Raw genomic sequence first — 19,664 nt, forward strand, 5'->3', positions numbered from 1 at the left:
TCATTTTAGGCAGTTTTTATCACACTGATTTAATTTCAAGTGTTGTTTTTTTTTAAATAAGTTTGGTTTTAGTTAGTTATTTGATGCTATAAAAACGGGAGGTGTGACGTCATGATTGACAGCTGAGAATGACGAGGCTTGACTTTTTTCGGGAGGAGATTGGAGCTTCAGCTTTAATGTCTACATTTCCATAACTGTTTATTTCACACCGACATTATGAATTGTTCTGCATATGCGAGAGTGTGGGCAGGCTTTTGATATCGCGGCTCTACTTCCTGCTCTCTACTACGCAGACTCCGGTCCCGAGGTCACTACTGCGCAGACTCGGTCCCAAATCGCCGCAAGATGTCAGCGCCACATTCGGACCTCCGGCGGCTTCACTTTTCTTCAGCGGAAGAGAATGAAGCGTGTCGTCCATATTTTTTTTACGGCCTATGGGGTGTAACGATACATTTGTGTCGATTCGATACAAATCATGATATTGAACTCACGATACGATACATACCGCGATATTTTAAGCCAAATAAAGATGTTTTTTATTATTATTATCAAAATAATATTATTATTATTGCATTATTATCAGGACACGTGTCGTTGTAAATCGGTTCATCATATAAAGGCATCATGTCTCTTCAGAAGACTTGGATTTGGATTAGACACTCGATTAGTTATTTTTACGATGACTATGACATTTTTTTAATGGACTTTAAATGGGACAGAAATCTCTCAGGTTTCATAAAAAAATATTGTGTTCGGAAGTTAAATTAAACGAGTTGAGGGTGAGTACATGATGACAGAAATAAAAATTTTGGGTGAAATATACCTTATAAATAGAGTAAGCTGAGCCTTAGATAAAACAACTCTTTATCGCGAATCATATAGTTTAAATCAACGATATATATCGTTGTATCGCGATATCTCGATATGTATCGTTACACCCCTACAAGAACATACTTTTTTGAAAGTTTCAAAGTTTGTTCCTCATGAAATGTACTTTAGTACCAACTCAAACTACATTTCGGACACACCTAGTTTAAGCTAAAGCTGCTTTAGCGCCCCTTGTGGCAATACTGAGAATGCAACATGTACTTGTGTTACATTATAAATTTCACAACTTGTGTATTCGTGTTTTCATACTTGTGTAGAGCTACATTTCGGGCCTTAGACTGAACTTTGTACTGAATAAGAGATCAGTAAGGGGTTTAAAATATAAATGTATTTGTCAGTTTGTACAAAAAAAAGGTCAATTTACTATGAGTGTCATTTTTAAGGCTATTAGTCCTTTAAAAAAATGCAATAGGGATTTTTGTCTAAGCTGCAATTAAAATACATATCATCTGGGATAAAAGCAGAAACCTGAGAAATGTCTTGAAAAAATATTTAGTTTTTCAAAAATATAGCTAATTGAGAACCAGTTGTTCCATTTGGCCTAGATAAATCTCTCTCTTTAAGACGCATTGCATGCAAAAGGTAGTGATAGTAGTTAGCAAGCTAGCCAGCTACAGTGTCACAGTCAGGAAATACTGTGTAGAAGCTAATGAAATCGGTTTAAGGCATCATATTAAGCTGAGATTTAAATTCACTATTTTCGTACGATTTAGTAAAATACACAGAGAAGTTCACCCCTCACCCACAGTGATTTATCGAAACAGTGATTTGAAACTACGCAAGTGCAAATCATCTGCTAAAAATAAATAAAACTGGATGATGAATATTGACATAAATCCCTTTAAACCTAATTTTTCGTCCTTTCCATCCACCAGTTGTTAAACACACCGTTTGTTGTTTCGCACCGAATGTGAGAAATAAGAGGACCGATCATTCACATGAACTACAAAACACCTTTGCAAATAATTCATGCAAAAGTGCTGGTGTGACATCATAGGACAGCATAAATATGAAACGAGATGGGAGTGTTGCGTCAATTTCTCAGGATTTGTCCAGGCTGGTGTTGTTCTGAATGTGTGTAAGCTCCTGGTTGCTTTTGATGGCCATGCTGATGTGACACATGGAATCGATCTCCTCTAGCAAGCCTTTCTCCTGAGTCTCATGCCCTCTTTTTTCCATATCGGTCTCCTGGGACTGGTTTTCCCTCTCCCAAGGTACGAAGACCGATGGTTGCCCGCCTGTTGCCCTTTGCTGGGCATGTTCCTGGTTGGGCCTCTGTTTTTTTCTGGAAAGGACCTTCTGTCGGGAGAGGCTGCGGGCTACTGGGTGCTGTCTGTCAGGGCTCAGCTGGGCGTCAGCAGAACTGGAGGATTTGTCAGCATCACCAGGTTCCAAGAGTTGAATTGTAGGTGATTCAGGGAGAGAGTTCCTCAGTGGGACCTCTTCATTGGCAAGGTTATTGGGAAGGGTAGGACGGAGAGGTAGGGAACGAGAGCTGGCCTGGCGTCGAGGCGAAGGCGGGAGATGCTTACCGTTAACGGCACTGTCGTCTTGACCCATATTCCATCCACCTTGTTCGTCGTTTCCTACTTCGCAACCAGCCTGAGCAGGGCTACTTCCCAGAGGGGACTTGCAATTTTTCTGGAAACAAATGACAAACGACACACTCACAAGGCCATGCCGCTGTTCATGCACACAATCGCCTACAAAGCATTAAAGCCAACATGAAATCAAAACGGACCATATATTATACATTTCCTTACTATTAATAATAAAATCTTGCAAAAGTGTAATGGTAACAATGGTTATTTCATGATGAATTCAAAAGAGTAAACTCTTTTAAAATTGTAAGTTTCCAAGTAAACATTTTTTTTTATACAATTTTAAAATATTTTAGTTTTTTAAAAATAAAATAACTAAAATATTGAATAAATTAAATAATACAATTTAAATTATTTATTTATTAATACATATTTAATAAAGTATTAACATTAATATATATTTAATAAATTATTAATATTACAATTATAAATAAAAATGTATAAAATAAAATTTAAATAATTGAAAGAATGAATAATTATTAAAATAATCAATAATTAAATCCATCTATCGATCGGTCTGAGGCCATGAGGTCTGTCTGTCTGTCAGTCAATCAATCAATCATCATCTGTCTGTCTGTCTGTCAGTCAATCAATCATTGTCGTCGTCTGTCTGTCTGTCTGTCTGTCTGTCTGTCAATCAATCATCATCTGTCTGTCTGTCTGTCTGTCTGTCTGTCTGTCAGTCAATCGTCGTTGTCTGTCTGTCTGTCAGTCTGTCTATCAATCAATCATTGTCGTCGTCTGTCTGTCTGTCTGTCTGTCTGTCTGTCAGTCAGTCAATCAATCATCATCTGTCTGTCTGTCTGTCTGTCTGTCAGTCAATCGTCGTTGTCTGTCTGTCTTGTCAGTCTGTCTATTAGTAAAAGCTTGGTATAATTGAATGGTAACAATGGCTATTTAAAATTTAAAAATAAATTTTTATTAAAATCTTGAAAATAAAAAATTTAAGTTTGAATAAATAAATAATAAATACATAAATAACAATTATTAATTAATAAAAAGTAAAACATTTAAATAATTGGAACAATAAATAATTAAAAATATAAAAATAAATAAATAAATAAACAAATACAAGGCATCCCTCACCGTGGGATTGTAGTCTAGGTCTTCGATTGATCTGAAAAAGTCCAGGCTCTTGGCGGCGGACATTCGCCCTTGCTCAATGTGGGACGTGCTGAGAGAGTCCAGAATCTCCTCCAGCAGGTTCATTTGGCCCGTTTGACTGGCTTCAGACTGAAGCTCTAAATCGGAGTCATCACTGTCCTCGTTGTATGACGGCACCTCCCCGCTGTCCTCAGATGATATTCTTCACACACACACACACACACACACACACACACACACACACACACACACACACACACACACACACACACACACACACACACACACACACACACACACACACACACACACACACACACACACACACACACACACACACACACACACACACACACACAGGTTGTTAACTCAAAAGCCATGTGGGATGAAAAAAGGCACCAGAGGGCAGTGTTGCCTTGAAGAATGGATGATGTTTACCCCATAATTGGTTCGGAAAACACACTGTAATAGAGTTTAAACCCTTACCTGCTGGCTGTGTCGTCATTGCTGTCATTGTAAATGTCTGGAGAGCAGAGGCTCGTGTGTGGGGACGACTTTTGATTGTGATGCTAAAACAAAAAATGTAAATGTTAAAATCCCACCTAATCTACTAAAGCAACACATTTCCTGAATGAAACTTAGCATGTCCCCACTACAGAGCGACAACATTAATTCCTGTCCCCGGCATAGTCTGCTAATCCTATGGCTTTTATAACACACCTGTGTAACACGTTTAATTGGCAAATTAAAGAATTGAAGCATTATAGGGCACCGCTTCACGCTGCGGCCCCAGGCTTTAGGGTTTGCCATTAACTAGCCATCCACGACACGTACACACACACACGCGCAAACGCGCCGCCACTCACTAAAGTAGCCCATAAACTGCCGTTTGCCACATTATCAAAGCACACTACTAAACCAAAGCCCTTTTACTGAGCCCAAGGCGCGAGAAAAACGTCACGCTACGTTGCTAACCGGACAGGGTGGATCAGATCAACTGGTCAAGTCTCGCCGTAATGGCTCGTGCAAAAAGCTTCTTGCCATCTTAGGTAACGGTGCCTGCCGAATGGGTTAACGGCCACCCTGTCCATAAAAATAGCTAAGAGATGCGTGTACCGAACACTTTGCCATTGGAATAAACAGGAACACATGTTGGGCACTGATTGCCCCACTCGCTAGTAGCCGGCAGCTATAATGAAAGCGATTACGGGGGGTTCAGGCCTTGAATCCTCCAAAAGGCTTTAATGGATTCCTGTGTCAGGGCCATAAATTTGGCCGGCAAGCCACTTTGGCTTAAGTGAAGGGGCTGGATGCACCTGCGGAACTGTGTCACATTCATTTGGTGTCGGCGGGTTCTGTGTGTGTGTGTGTGTTTGTTTGCCCTGCAACACTGTTTGCAGTTATGTAGCCCCTTGAGTTGCGAAGCGGGCCGTGCTGTTCAGAGAGCGGCCCCACTCTTGTGCTTTCTATGAGCGGAGGTGTTTATTAAAACAAGGTGAGTGCAAGCCCTCTGCAGGATGGCAACACCAGACCTGCATCTCAAACACCTTCTACCCAAAAAAAAAAAAAAGCAAACTCTCAACACATACAGTCAGGTATATGTACTAAGTTGGCTAAATGCTAAATATTCAAAAAAATATAATTCATCCGATTCATTTTTTTCAGCCCTTCTGAGATCTTGAGATCATTTTCAGAGCAACTGTTCTGAAATTGTTAGTAACTTTAGTTTAAAAATAAAAATAACTTTTTTAAAAGTACATTTGCTCACGTAAAACTAGCTGCTACAATGCTAAAGTAGTTGCTAGCCCATTGATTTGCGGTTTAAGGTGTTCAAAGTGTTTTTAGCATGCTGCTATGCAGTTGCTAGTGTGTTTTGGGTAGTTGTTTCCCGAACAAAAAGCGATTTACAGTCAAAAGACATTTATACCTAGGTTTATGGGTGGGAAATAATAGTCATATTAATGCTAGTCTTAAAATTAGTTAATTACGCATCAAGATGCCACAGCAGAGGATGCTAAGAAGTAACAATAATACAAAGTCAGCCTTAAACTTTACAGTCACTTCATTCTTTAGTTCTCTCAGGTGTATGTATTAAAAAAAGCTAAATGCTAGGCTAATTGGCTCGCTGCTGCATGACTATATGGCTTGCTGATGCTAGGGCACTGATTTGTGGTTGCTAAGTTGTTTAGACTGTTTGTAATGTTGTTATGGCCAAGTCAAAAGTTTATACTCAAGGTTATGGGTGTGAAATAATAGTAACAGTAAAAACTAAATAAAACTAAAATTGTGAGTTGGCTTACTGCGATTATCCAATCAAGCTATATGTAATGAAATATAATATGTGACCCTGGACCACAAAACCAGTCATAAGGGTCAATTTTTTTAAATTGAGATCTATACATCACCTGAAAGCTGAATAAATAAGCTTTCCATTGATGTATGGTTTGTTAGGATAGGACTAATGATTTTTGGCATAAAAAAAAATATCGATAATTTTGACCCATACAATGTATTGTTGGCTATTGCCAACAATATACCTGTGCGACTTATGTCCAGGGTCACATATATGAAGCGCGGCACTTTGTTTACACGTGGGCAGCTCGTGATTCAAAGGCTTTCTGGACGATTCCATGCTTAAAATAAAACCTTGTTATACTGTAAAATAAAATTATTATAATTGTTTTCTTGAATAATCTTTATATTTTACAGAGAAATATTACATTAATATTACAGTAAGATCCCTTATTTTTTATTTAGCAATAACAATAAAAATAGCTATTATTATTATCATCATTATTAAAATCATATTGCTATATAGTCCATTTTTTCAGAACTGGAGCTTTAAAAACATCTGATATTTTAGAAATGATTGTCTTAGCGAATCGCTAATTACTTTCTGAGATGACACAGAGGATGCTGGGAAGTAACATGAAGACAAAGTCGACATTAAACTTTACAGTCACTGCATTCTTTCCAAAGTGAGTCAAAGTGAAGCAAAGTCAAAGGCCAGGATATGAAATAAAATAATAAAAGCCGTTCGAGCCACTGTTCCGAGACAGGCCAAAACCGCCGATTTGGAAAACAAGCAGACATGTGCCTATTTGCTTCTTTTACGTGTACCCTAAATCAGCACGGACATATTGAGCTGCCACAGGTCAACGTCTGCTCCTTAAACTGCCTGTTCAAATCCACACGGAAAATGGGCTGTCTTCAGTCGGAGCGATGAGCAGACATCACGCTCTTCAACGGAGACTTTAAAACCGTTAAAACTTCATCTCTCTTGTCAGGGCAGGCCTTTTTAAGAGAAAATCCCATTTCGCTTCTAGCGTGGCCAAGTTGTAAGAAGCGGCAACAGGGCTTTTACGCTGCAGCCAATCGTCTCGTCGATTTAATAGCCAGGCTTACATTATATATTTCATATGCTATTTCAGACCAGGCACTGATCTCATGCGCTTGGCAGGGTATGGAAAGGGAAGATATGCCTGGAAAATGCAAACAAAACCCCTGCGCCTCCAAGCCAAAACTTAAGCCAGCATCTGCTGAGCTATTCAAGCCGTTCCCCTTTAAACAAAGCCCAGGACCCCTTCCCAGGCAACTTCCCTCCAACTGGCTCCAGCTAAAAGCAACTTTCCGAATATCAGAGAGCAGGAGAGCGCAAGAAAGAGTCTGGATATGTGTGTCGTCCGGGACCATCCAGTAGGTGGCACTTTGGTTACAGCCGACAGGGCTTTCTCTCTTTCTGCGAGCTTTGCATCTCCGTCTCATCACCGTCTCATGCAGATGTGCGGCTTCTCTGCGTTTGCAGCGAAACGTCCACCGGCCAGAATCGCTTTCTCTCCATTTGTGCGTCAATGTTTTTTGACACCCAACGAATCCGTCTCGATGCTGGCAGTCCTCCAGACCTGCACAGTTTCACAAAGCTCTACCTCACATTAATCCTTCCATGCAAACAGCCATGAACCTGTACGAGATGAGTTTAGAAACAATAAGCAATATCTACATAGAATTTAATTATGAATATAGTAAATATAAAACATTTGACTTCTGTAATGTGATTTTTGACTGAAAAAGGATATCCAATGAGAAAAATATAGGGTGAGATTTGATTAATAATAGATCATTTTGATGAAAGATTACAAAAGCGTTTTGTTTCTTTGAAATAGCAATAAATAGTGTAGAATATAAACAAGAATGTGTATTAAAAGGATATTCTGATTTGAACCGACAGCATTAAATGATGATTACAAACAAAAAAACAAGACATCTCCCTTCTTTTCTTTGGAAAAAAAGCTAAAATCTGGGTTACAGTGAGACACAATGGAGGTGAATGGGGCTAAGTACTCATCGTTTCAATTGTACAGAGACAAAACATGAGTGTTAACATGATTTTAGACAAAAAAAAGTATCACCTTTTCAGTGTAAACATAACGAAACCCTAAAACGATCTTTTTATGACTGTACAGCTCAAGTAGCACATGAGTTTGAAAAGAAGAATAAACGTAAGCTTCACATTTCGGCTTTTAAATCCTCCAAAAAATGGCTGCATTCACGGTCACCTCTATTATTTTTGATGAAGAAAGTGAGGATTTTTTTGCAGTAATCATCATTATGCCACAAAACGTATTGAACCTGGAATATTTCTTTAAAAACTTCAGATTCATTTTAATTTCATGACATGAAGAGTTCATTATACGCCGTTAACCCATCCGCAGCTGTAACGCACTCATGTTTACAGTGGTCACTGCTTAGGGCGGTATGTAAATGAAGGTGGAAGCCCATAAGCCGGAGCAGGAAGTGTGTATGAATTATACACAACTTGAACAGAGCTTTTTGGACTCTTTAATATGCAGCGCTGCTGAACTGGCCACGGCTATAGGGGATCCATCTGCCGGCTTCATCCAGAGAGCGTGTGTGTGTGGAGTCATTCCCCAGAGGCTGTGTGCCACTCAGAGGAGGCAGCCGCAACACACACACACACAACCATAGCTTCAGTCGGCAGGAATAAGCAAGAGATAGAGATCAGCTCCACTCTGCCCCAGGCCCTGCTACTGACACCCAGTCTGGCTTTCACAGGCCCTCAGGCTCGACCTGAAAACCAGCCCCTTATACTGTACGCCACATGGATTCGGCGCAGTGAGCCAGAGTCAGAAAACACAGCTCAACTTTTCTGTGAGTGCAGCAAGTGTTCTTATAGCATTTGTGAAACTCCACTGGCCAAACTGTGTGTACTAATATATATATATATATATACACACACACAGAGTACACAATTTCATAATAGATTTTTATATATACTGTATACACACACACACACACACACACACACACACACACATATATATAAATGTGTGTGTATATAGTATATATAAAAATCTATTATGAAATTATTTATAACACTTTTTTTATGTTTGCATTACTATTAATACATTTTTATTAGTGCTGTCAAATCAATTAATCGTGTCCAAAAAAGTGCGTGTTTACATAATCATACACAGTACACACACATTAAGTATATATGAATACACACACATACATGTATGTATTTAAGAAATATTTGCTTGTACATACATACATACATACATACATACATATACATATATATATATATACATATATATATATATATATATATATATATATATATATATATATATATATATATATATATATATATATATATATATATATATATATATATATATATATATATATATATATATATATATATATATATATATATATATATATATATATATATATATATATATACAGGGAGTGCAGAATTATTAGGCACGTTGATTTTCTGATCATATTTTTTTTCCAGGCACATTTGACCAATTCCAAACCACAGTAATCCTAATAACTACTATTGATTTAGTATTTAATAATGTATAAGTGATATATAATTGTTCATGAAGGCTGGAAATGAAAATCACCTTATATTCAGGTGTGCAGAATTATTAGGCATGTTTTCTTTTACAGATGAATTGAGCCAAAAAAGAGATTTAACTCAGACTGAAAAGTCAAAAAGTATTAAATGCCCATGAGAAGGATGCAATACTAATGCAATACTAGACATTGCAGTTAAGGCATGACCATTGGACAGTGAAATGCTCGTTGGGTCAGCAGGATCTGACAAAAACAGGTGGTGAAGAAAAGACACCTGTTAACCGCAAAAGAATTAAGAATTAAGGTGAAGAATTAAGGGTGAAACCATCAGGAACCCTTTAGTCTCCAGCGCCACCATTTTCCAAAGCTGCAACCTACCTGGAGTCTCCAGAAGTGCAAGGTGTCAGGATCTCAGAGACTTCCGTTAGGTAAAGAATCCTAAAAAATGACCCCCACTAGATAAGAATCACAAGCTGAAGTGTTGTAAAATACATGAAGAAGGTTTTTTTATAGGCTTTATTATTAAATACTAAATCAATAGTAGTTATTAGGATTACTGTGGTTTGGAATTGGTCAAATGTGCCTGAAAAAAAAAATATGATCAGAAAATCAACGTGCCTAATAATTCTGCACTCCCTGTACATATATACATATATATATATTTTTATAAATATGTACAAAAATGTATTAAATATATATACACATGCATGTGTATATTTATATATACATAATTATACACAGTACACACACATACACATTATGTAGACGCACACTTTTATTTTGGATGCGAATAATCATGATTAATCGATTTGATTGCACAAATTTCTATGTTTAATTTTATGTTCAATAAGTATAATTAAAATGACTATTTTTGTTAAATTAATATTTTTTGTTCATATATCTTATATCTTATATATATATCTTATATATATATATACCTACATATAAGATTCTGATTGGTTGATTGTCTGAATGGCAATCTGCCACTAAACTGTTTGCGTTTTCCCATAAAGCTGAGCTGATTTCATGTCTCGTGTCATGATGTTCATGTCATCTTTCTTCCCACATAATACAATTAATAAATCAATATTTCCTATACATTTATTTATTAATAATTAGGGCTGTCAAAAGATTAATCGCGATTAATCTCATCCAAAATAAAAGTTTGTGTTTACATAATATATGTGTGTGTACTGTGAATAATTATTATTTATATATAAAAACACACACAAGCATGTATATATTTAAGAAAAAATTATTATTTATATATAAAATATTTATATTTATATATAATATAAATTATATAAATGCATATACATGCAAATATTTCTTAAATATATACATGAATGTGTTTGTATTTATATATACATAATAATTATACAGAGTACACACAAATATATTATGTAAACACAAACTTTTATTTTGGATGTGATTAATCGCGATTAATCTTTTGACAGCCCTATTAATAATGCAAGCTTTGCTGGGTTCCTGATCACCCTGTCTGGTTTATTTTGGCTCCAGATGTTCAAATAAAACTTTACATTTTCATAAAAAAGATAATGTAATGCACACTTTATTTTAAGGTGTCAGTGTTACAGTGTAATTACATATTTAAGAACTGAGTAATATTAATTAACTTCATGTACTTACTATAGGGTTAGGGTTAGGATGCTAAGATTAGACTGTGGTTAGGGTTAGTTGCATGTAATTATGCACAATCTATAGTAATTACATGTAACAAGGACATTTTATTAGATTAGAAAATTGTCCTATACAAAAAATGCTAAATAGAAGCATTTCTACTAGTGCTCTCAGACTTTTGGACACAATTTATAGGATACTGCAGGTCTCTCATTATACTGTAGCATTTCTCCCATTTTAATGAACACCAGCAGAAGTACATTGAAGAATAGAGCGTGTTGGCCTGCTGCTCAGACCCCCGTCACCCTATGCTCTTTTGTTCTCTGTTAGACGGTAACGATGACTGAGCGGCGCGGCGGATTGATTTGCTCATTGATCGCGTGGAGGGTCTTTGTGGCTGCCCCGTCCACTCTGGTGCACAAACAGGAGAACACGCGTATGTATGTGATGAATCTGAGAGCTCTGATAGAGGGTTCCTCGGGGACGGGTGAGTGGAGGGAGTCGGCCGCCACCTTAAGAAAAGCCCTAATTGGAGGACCTCCGTCTCCACACCTTTTCATGCCGCCTATTCTGTTCTCTCCACCTCACCCCGACGACAAGGATGCAACTAATAGCCGTGCTAATTAAGGGCTGGATGGAAAGTCACCGGTCACGATGGCATGCAGGCGGGAAGGGATCAGGCCAGCCGTGGCTTTTGTCCAATGCCCTTCTGACACGGGCCGTGGAGGTGTGAGCATGCATGGGCAACAAGGGCTGGCTGTTCATGCCGGAAGTGTAGCGGAAGTGAGATATTTTTACAGCTAATCAACACTTGCACCATTCAGCTCTGAATTTTTGATCAACATTCGTGTTGCTGAGCTACAGTTGTTAAAGCATCAATAGAGAATAACAGTGCAAAGGACACTTTCATGGTAGACTGCTGATGAGTGTCTGACTAGGCAATTTATAACTAGCGTGTACCTGTATTTTTTATTTTAAAAATCTATTAAAAAAAATAAATAAAATTAAGAGCAGTCATGAAGAAGTCACTTGTAGACAGCTCTTTCATTTACTCTCTAAAATAAAAATAAAATTAAATAATAAAATAAAATAAATAGAATAATAAAAATAAAAAAGAATAACAAATAAATAATAAATAAATAAAATAAAATATAAAATAAAATAAATAGAATAATAAAAATAAAAAAGGGAATAACACAAAAATAAACCCATAAAAGAAAATAAACACAACAAAAAACAAAACAAAATAATGAAAATAAAATAATAAATAAATAAATAAAATATAAAGTAAATAGAAGAAGTCACTTGTAGACAGCTCTTTCATTTACTCTCTAAAATAAAAATAAAATTAAATAATAAAATAAAATAAATAGAATAATAAAAATAAAAAAGAATAACAAATAAATAATAAATAAATAAAATAAAATATAAAATAAAATAAATAGAATAATAAAAATAAAAATAAAAAAGGAATAAAATAAAAAGAAAATCATAAAAGAAAAACACAAAAAAACAAAACAAAATAATGAAAATAAAATAATAAAAATGAATAAATAAAAAAATACACTACTGTCCAAAAATTTGGGGTGAGTAAGTTTTTTTTAATATATATTTATATATAAATGTTTCTGAATAAATTATGCTGAAAAGCTTTGCAATCACATTTAAAAATATATTAAAATTAGAAAATGTGAATAATTATTTTTTTATTTCTGTTTTTACTGTATTTTGGATCAAATAAATTCCGCCTCGGTGACTGTGAGCATGAGATACTACTTAAAAAAAATAAATAAGACTTTAAACTATTGAATGGTAGTCCAAATAAATAAATAAATATACCTTTATAAAAGATAAATATATCTTTAAGTAATAAAATATAATAGTTTATTAGGGATTACATTCCACATGATCTTTTACGATTAATATATATATATATATATATATAAAATGAGAGAGAGAGAGAGAGAGAGAGAGAGAGAGAGAGAGAGAGAGAGAGAGAGAGAGAGAGAGAGAGAGAGAGAGAGAGAGAGAGAGAGAGAGAGAGAGAGAGAGAGAGAGAGAGAGAGAGAGAGAGAGAGAGAGAGAGAGAGAGAGAGAGAGAGAGAGGTTGAGGAAGAGGGCAGATCGATGCAGGGAAAGCATCATGGGAGTCCCTGGGTACATGGCCTCATGGTTATGGGCGTCAGTGTGAGGGACAGAGTAGGAAGGCCCATGCGTGTTTGACCTTTTTGCGGATCAAAGGTGTGTTAGAGGGCAAGGAGAATAAAACCACCAGCAACCTAGCTTAAACTAAACCAAGGAAAAAACTATACCTAGGGGGGGCACTAGAAAATATATGATTTTACCTAACAAAGTTAGTGATACATCAAAACTGCAGCCTTGTGGCCAGTCCAAAATCTAGTTTTGTAAAACAACCGCGGCCTATTTTGGTAGGAAATGGAGATAGGCCAGTGAATGGTATGAATCCAGGCCACCTCCTGCGTCTCTGGGAGGCTCACCGCTTCCCTGCCTGGGCTTGGCAACACATCACTGAATCGCACACGCAAGACACACACTACACACGGCCGCTTTAGCCGCAGCTGTCAATCAAGCCGCCCCACGTCGGTTCGGACTTACTGGTGTGCAAATGGCCGCTTCTTTCAGGAGGCGGACTGTCCGTGAACCCCATCCCTCTGTGTGCAAGTGTGTGAAAGAGTGTGTACGTGCTCACCGCTCTCCTCTGTAGTCTCCTGGGTGAAAGGCTTTTAGTGCTGGTGGGAGAACCTGCACAGTACGGGCTTTCCTCTTCTTCAGCATCCTGCCGAGCAGCAAAAAAAAAAAACAGAGGGAAACTGAGAAATCATGCACAATACTGTACCCAGTTTAATCGTGCGTTATTCGAAAAAGTTTCTAACGTTCTTCAAGAGATCTTGTTTTATGTTTCGCACGGGGAATTGGAGCGAGAGCAAAGGAGTTCCCGATGCAGATTTCACTCGTGTTCGAACAGATTTCGCTAGAGTTCATCAACAGACAGTGTTCAACAGACGCAATTTAATTACAAAATAAAATAAACATAACTGTAATCGGTTACAGTTACTGAGAATTAAATTAGGTACTTATGAAAATGTTAACGATTACAAAGGGGTTTACATCTGAATATTTTCTATATAAAAAGCTAGGATATGTTGAATAATATTAATTTGTTGCTTTGCCTGTATTTGATGTGCACAATGACTCCTGCCATTTAAAGGCCGTTTAGTAAAGCGATGCTATTCTGATGTTTTTGATTGGTTCTCTAGTTTGAATTTGCATTACCACGTCTGACAATTACATCAAACCACATTTCCACATTTCAAGCTTTAGGCTACAACGACAGCTGCCACCATTGCGCGTGATAAAAATGCATTCCAGTGCTGGACATTTAAAAACCATTTCATCCAGAAATTAGAAAAGGGGCGCAAATATAACAGTTCAGTGCGAAATCTGTTTGCCAAGTATTAAAATGCTATGGACATCGAAGGTTTCAATGTCAAACCCGAGGGAGTCTCTCCTATTATGAATGAGGTTAACCTTAAACGCCACCTAGTGGACAAATCTTAGTTTGTCCCGTTTTAAACTTGCAAAATAGTGTAACTACTAACACAATGATTGGTCATTAAGTCTAAACAATATTTTATGTGGACCATAAAACAACACCATGCATGTTATGACAGCTACACTGGGGGCGTCTGTTTGGGTTGCCAGTGAGTATGAAACTAGAATCTATTCTTGCTTCTGTTAGTGAGAAATCAATATTAGTCCTTATATAGAATAACGGTTTCCCTTCCCACACACACATAGTAGTATGGTAAAGTGGTAAGAATAGTATTCTATTCTATTTCTATATATCAGCCAGAAGAAAAAAAAAACTACAGTATAATGATCTAGAATAGTTTTCTCTTAAATATAACTAAACATAACTCTCTGTTTTTAGAGGTTAAATGTTTGAAAATGATTAAGAGTTGAAAACATTCATTAGAAACTTAGAAAAGTAATCAAATACTTTACTGTAATAAAGTAATTAAAAAAATGACACTACTTATGACATTTTAAATAGGGTAACTTGTATTTCCAAAGTAACCTTCCCAACACTGCTTGGTTTCAAATTGACTTCTGTGTAAACACTGTGCTTAAACGGTTAATTCACCCGGAAATGAAAATTCTGTCATTAATTACTCACCTTCATGTCGTTCCAAACCTGTAAGACTTTTGTTCATCTTCGGAACACAAATTAAGATATTTTTGATGAAATCCGAGAGCTCTCTGACCCCTCCATAGACAGCAATTTAATGACCACTTTCAAGGTCCAGAAAGGTAGTAAAGACATTGTTAAAATAGCCCATGTGACTCCAGTGGTTCAACTTTAATTTTGTGAAGCGAAATTTTTTTGTGTGCAAAAAAACAAATACAAAAAATTACGATTTTATTCAACAATCTCTTCTCGTCTGTGCCAGTCTCCTAAGCTGTTGACGTAGAAAATACATTGCAGCACTTTCGAAGCGCCACGTCAGAACACCGGCTTACCATTGGCCGACGCTGTTCACATGAGCACCACGATGTATGCGTGTGATGCTGACGTAGGAGCTAGCCAATAGTGAGCCGGAGAACTCGGAAGTGTTAAATAAAGTCATTATTTTTGTTTGTTTTTTGCGCAAAAAGTCAAGTATTCTCGTTGCTTAATAACATTAAGGGTTCAACCACTGTAGTCACATGGACAATTTTAATGATGTCTTTCCTACCTTTCAGGGCCTTGAAAGTGGTGATTAAATAGCTGTCTATGGAGGGGTCTGAGAGCTCTCGGATTTCATCAAAAATATCCTAATTTGTGTTCTGAAGATGAACAAAGGTCTTACGGGTTTTGAACAACATGAGGGTGAGTAATTAATGACACAATTTTCATTTTTGGCTGAACTAACCCTATAATGCATCGCTACACTATTGACAATGGGCCTTTTTTGCAGGTGAAATTTTGACGAAATTTCCCTAATATAACCTCCTCTTCAGCGTCCACTGAAATCCATTTAATAGGAATTTGCACTTTGGGAATTTCGCATGAGCGCGAAGGAATTCCCTGTGTAGATTTCGCTCGTTCAAGTTAGTTAAGCAAATTCAATGCATTCACCAACAGAAAACTGCTTGTATTGAAAGTGACTTATGTGTAAGCTGTGCTTCATGCATGGCTACACTACTGACAACATTTTTATTGAACCTGTGAATTTTTTGTGAAATTTTGGCGAAATTTCACAACTGTGACCTTTCCTCGTCTTCAGCATCCTGTGCAAAAAAGAGATGGAAACTGAGAAAGCAAATAATTGTTTCTTAACTCATTCCCCGCCATTGATGAGTTATCTCGTCTTTTATGAGAAAACGCCTCCCTGCCATTGACGATATTTTACAGCTTTCTGTGTTTTAACTGTTATACGGTTGGGCATCTCCTGAAGGTACAGAATACAGAATCTCCTGATCAAAACACAGGAAAAGAAGAAGCAGAAACGAGCGATCTCATATGTAAGTAGATGCGTATGAAAAATAATGTGATTATCAACAATAGACACCATATAAAATCAAAACAGCCTAATGTTACTGAGTGAAAAGTCAACCCAGGACGAGCTATAGGACTGTGAAGCTTTGGGGCAGTTGATGGACTTGATTTACTCCATCTAGGTTTTGATCACCGTTCTGAATCCAAACACGACTTTCTCAGCTTTTTGCTCAAAATATTGCTTTTTTTACCCACATTTAAGTGTTGATAAAACAAAATATTTTGGGGGCCATGGAGTTTTTGAGAAAACAACCAAAAATGCTGGGGGTGGCTGGCAACATTTCTTAAAAAACACTGGCGGGGAAAGAGTTTTATCGTGCGCAATTTGTCAGTGTGTATTATTCGAAATGTTATGCTACAAGCCCATTTGAGTCTTGTACGGCAACAGACCGCATGATTATTTATACGAACGCGCACACACCCAATAACACGGACTCATTTGAGCAGCGTCTTGTTCAAATCTGTTTTGGTTTAGCTGAAGCAGAGCAGACAGCAGCAGCTAACATCCGGCGTATCAACTGTGAGAGGTTTCGTCTCCTCTGGGCCGCCTTTCCGAGCTCCTGGCCTGACAGTTCACGCCACAATTGCCTTATCAAAGACATCAGTGTTATGGAAACATACATCTCGTTACATTAGCTTTGAAGAAATCACTCGCTCACTGATGAAATATGCAAAAAGTATGAAAGGTGATGCTGGGGAGGGGGGGGTTGACATGACAGCCCATCGCCAGAGGCGCACTTGTTAGAAATGTACACTCCCGAACAAAGCACTAAGGAGGTTTCACAAGCCATTTAAAACCCTGAGTGCGAGCCATGGGTGAAGTCACGTGATCCATCTTAAATAGTGTGTGTGCATGAGTCTGTATGAGTGTGAATGTGAGAGAGTGAGCTGCCTAACCAGAAAAAATTTTTAGGCTTCTGAACGCCCAAAAATGCAAGGTTTTGATGAACAGAGAACTCTGAATAACTCACCTTTTGTGTAATTTTGTCCTTCATGTCTCGTATTTTCCGCTTTGCGTGATCTTTGGCCTTTCAAAAGAGAGAGAAAACTCTAATTAATAGCTGAACTACACATTTGGGGAAAGCTAACTACAACCAACAATGAAAAATAAATCATATTAAAGGGATAGTTCAACAAACATTTTTAATTATGTCATTATTTATTCACTACATTTTGTTCCAAACCTGTTTGATTCTTCTTCTGCAGAACATAAAAGTAGATATTTTGCAAAATGTCTTGTATTTTTTTATCCATCCAAGGAAAGTCAATGGGCTCCAAGGTTGTTTGATTTCCAACATTCTTCAAAATATCTACTTTCGTGTTTTTTTGTTGTTGTTTGTTTATTTTCCTTTATCGCCATTCCAGCTTCTATGGCTATGTTCATGGCGAGAGCCAGGTATAGTTATTTCAAAAATAAAACCAAATAAGATAATTTTTTTCCAAAAACCTTAAGACTAAATTTGGATTTACTTGGTTAAAAACCTATTAACAGAAATAGAAACCCTCAAAAGTATCAACAGAATTAAAAAAAATTCTCAAAGGGGTAGAAGTATTACAGTCCAGCAACATATGTTTAATGGACAGTGGATTATGACACTTTGGTGAATGTTCTCCTTATAGTAAAAAATTATGTGCAAGTCTTGAGTGTCCTATCCAACAACGAGTGTAAATGACTTGATCCTAATGATTATTAAAATGGGATCTATGTTTTTTTTCCCCAACATCAAGATTTATTTAATGTAGTTTGCTGTTTAAGCACTGATCCCATTCCAATTGCCATTTATTTTTGGTGTATGTATTTAATGTTGGTCTCAGATCTGTGAAAGGTATTGAGCATTTTACTTGTTCTGTAGATAATGCTTCTTTGGCAGCACTGTCTGCTTGCTCATTACCAGATATTCCCGAATGGCCAGGTACCCAGAGCAGAGAATAATATTAAAATGATTTGATTCAAGAGATAACAATTTGTTCAAATCTTCACAGATGTTGGGTGATCGGTTTTTATAGATTTCAATGCTACAAAGACTTCAATGCCAATTATAGAGCATTTGCTTCTGCAGTGAAAACTGAAATTTGGTCAGGGATATGTATACCCTGAGATGGTTGATTTGTTGCAAAAGCTGCTGCTACTTGATTTCCAGATTTAGATCCATCTGTATATATTGGGGTATGTTGTGGGAATATTGCTCTTATGTTCAAAAATTGTTGTTGAATGTCATTCGGATGAGTTTTTGATTTTTGGTTTCTAGCCAAATCCAGATAGATTTGTGGCTTTTTGAGATTCCATGGAGGAATTTTGCAAAAATGTGTTTGTTCAGAAATGTTTAAATCCACTTTCAGATTCTCCAGATGGGTTTTAGTGCGTATACCAAATGGACGTAAATTGGTTTTCTTTTCTTTCATATATATGTATGCAAATGTGGTGAGGTGAATTACTACATTCAGGCCATATATCCAAGCCCACTTTTTTCACATGTTCTGCACTGAAAATTGGAATTTCACTGGAATTAAACACAATGGAATACAAAAGAAGATACACTTTATTGCCAAAAGTTTTGGGATGCCTGCCTTTACATGCACATGAACTTTAATGACATCCCTTCTTAATCCGTAGGATTTAATATGGAGTTGTCCCACCCTTTGTAGCTATAACAGCTTCAGCTCTTCTGGGAAGACTTTCCACAAGGTCTAGGAGTGTGTTTATGGAATTTTTGGCCATTCTTCTAGAAGCGCATTTGTGAGGGCAGGCACTGATGTTGGACAAGAAGGTCTGGCTCGCAGTCTCAGCTCTAATTCATCCCAAAGGTGTTCTATCGTGTTGAGGTCAGGACTCTGTGCAGGCCAATCATGTTCCTCCACACCAAACTTGCTCATCCATGTCTTTATGGACCTTGAGTTGTGCACTGGTGTGGTGTGCAGTCATGTTGGAAATGGAAGGGGCCATCCCCAAACTGTTTCCACAAATTTGGGAGCATGAAATT

The 19,664-nt window shown here is 37.0% G+C and overlaps 1 protein-coding gene across 1 annotated transcript in view; it reads right to left on the minus strand.

Moving 5' to 3' along the window:
* Positions 1–54: 54 nt before the first annotated feature.
* The window catches only part of dennd1b (DENN/MADD domain containing 1B), a 127,813-nt gene continuing 108,203 nt past the window's right edge, over positions 55–19,664 (minus strand). The window contains exons 18-22 of the mRNA XM_079808531.1: positions 17,655–17,711; positions 13,834–13,920; positions 4,080–4,162; positions 3,576–3,795; positions 55–2,529 (exon numbers count right to left, since the gene is read on the minus strand). Coding sequence (XP_079664657.1) covers positions 1,930–2,529; positions 3,576–3,795; positions 4,080–4,162; positions 13,834–13,920; positions 17,655–17,711 — 1,047 coding nt within the window. The 3' untranslated portion in view covers positions 55–1,929. The remainder of the gene's footprint in view (positions 2,530–3,575; positions 3,796–4,079; positions 4,163–13,833; positions 13,921–17,654; positions 17,712–19,664) is intronic.

Source organism: Gobio gobio (genome assembly GCF_949357685.1).
Source record: "Gobio gobio genome assembly, chromosome: 24".
NCBI classification, from domain to species: domain Eukaryota; kingdom Metazoa; phylum Chordata; class Actinopteri; order Cypriniformes; family Gobionidae; genus Gobio; species Gobio gobio.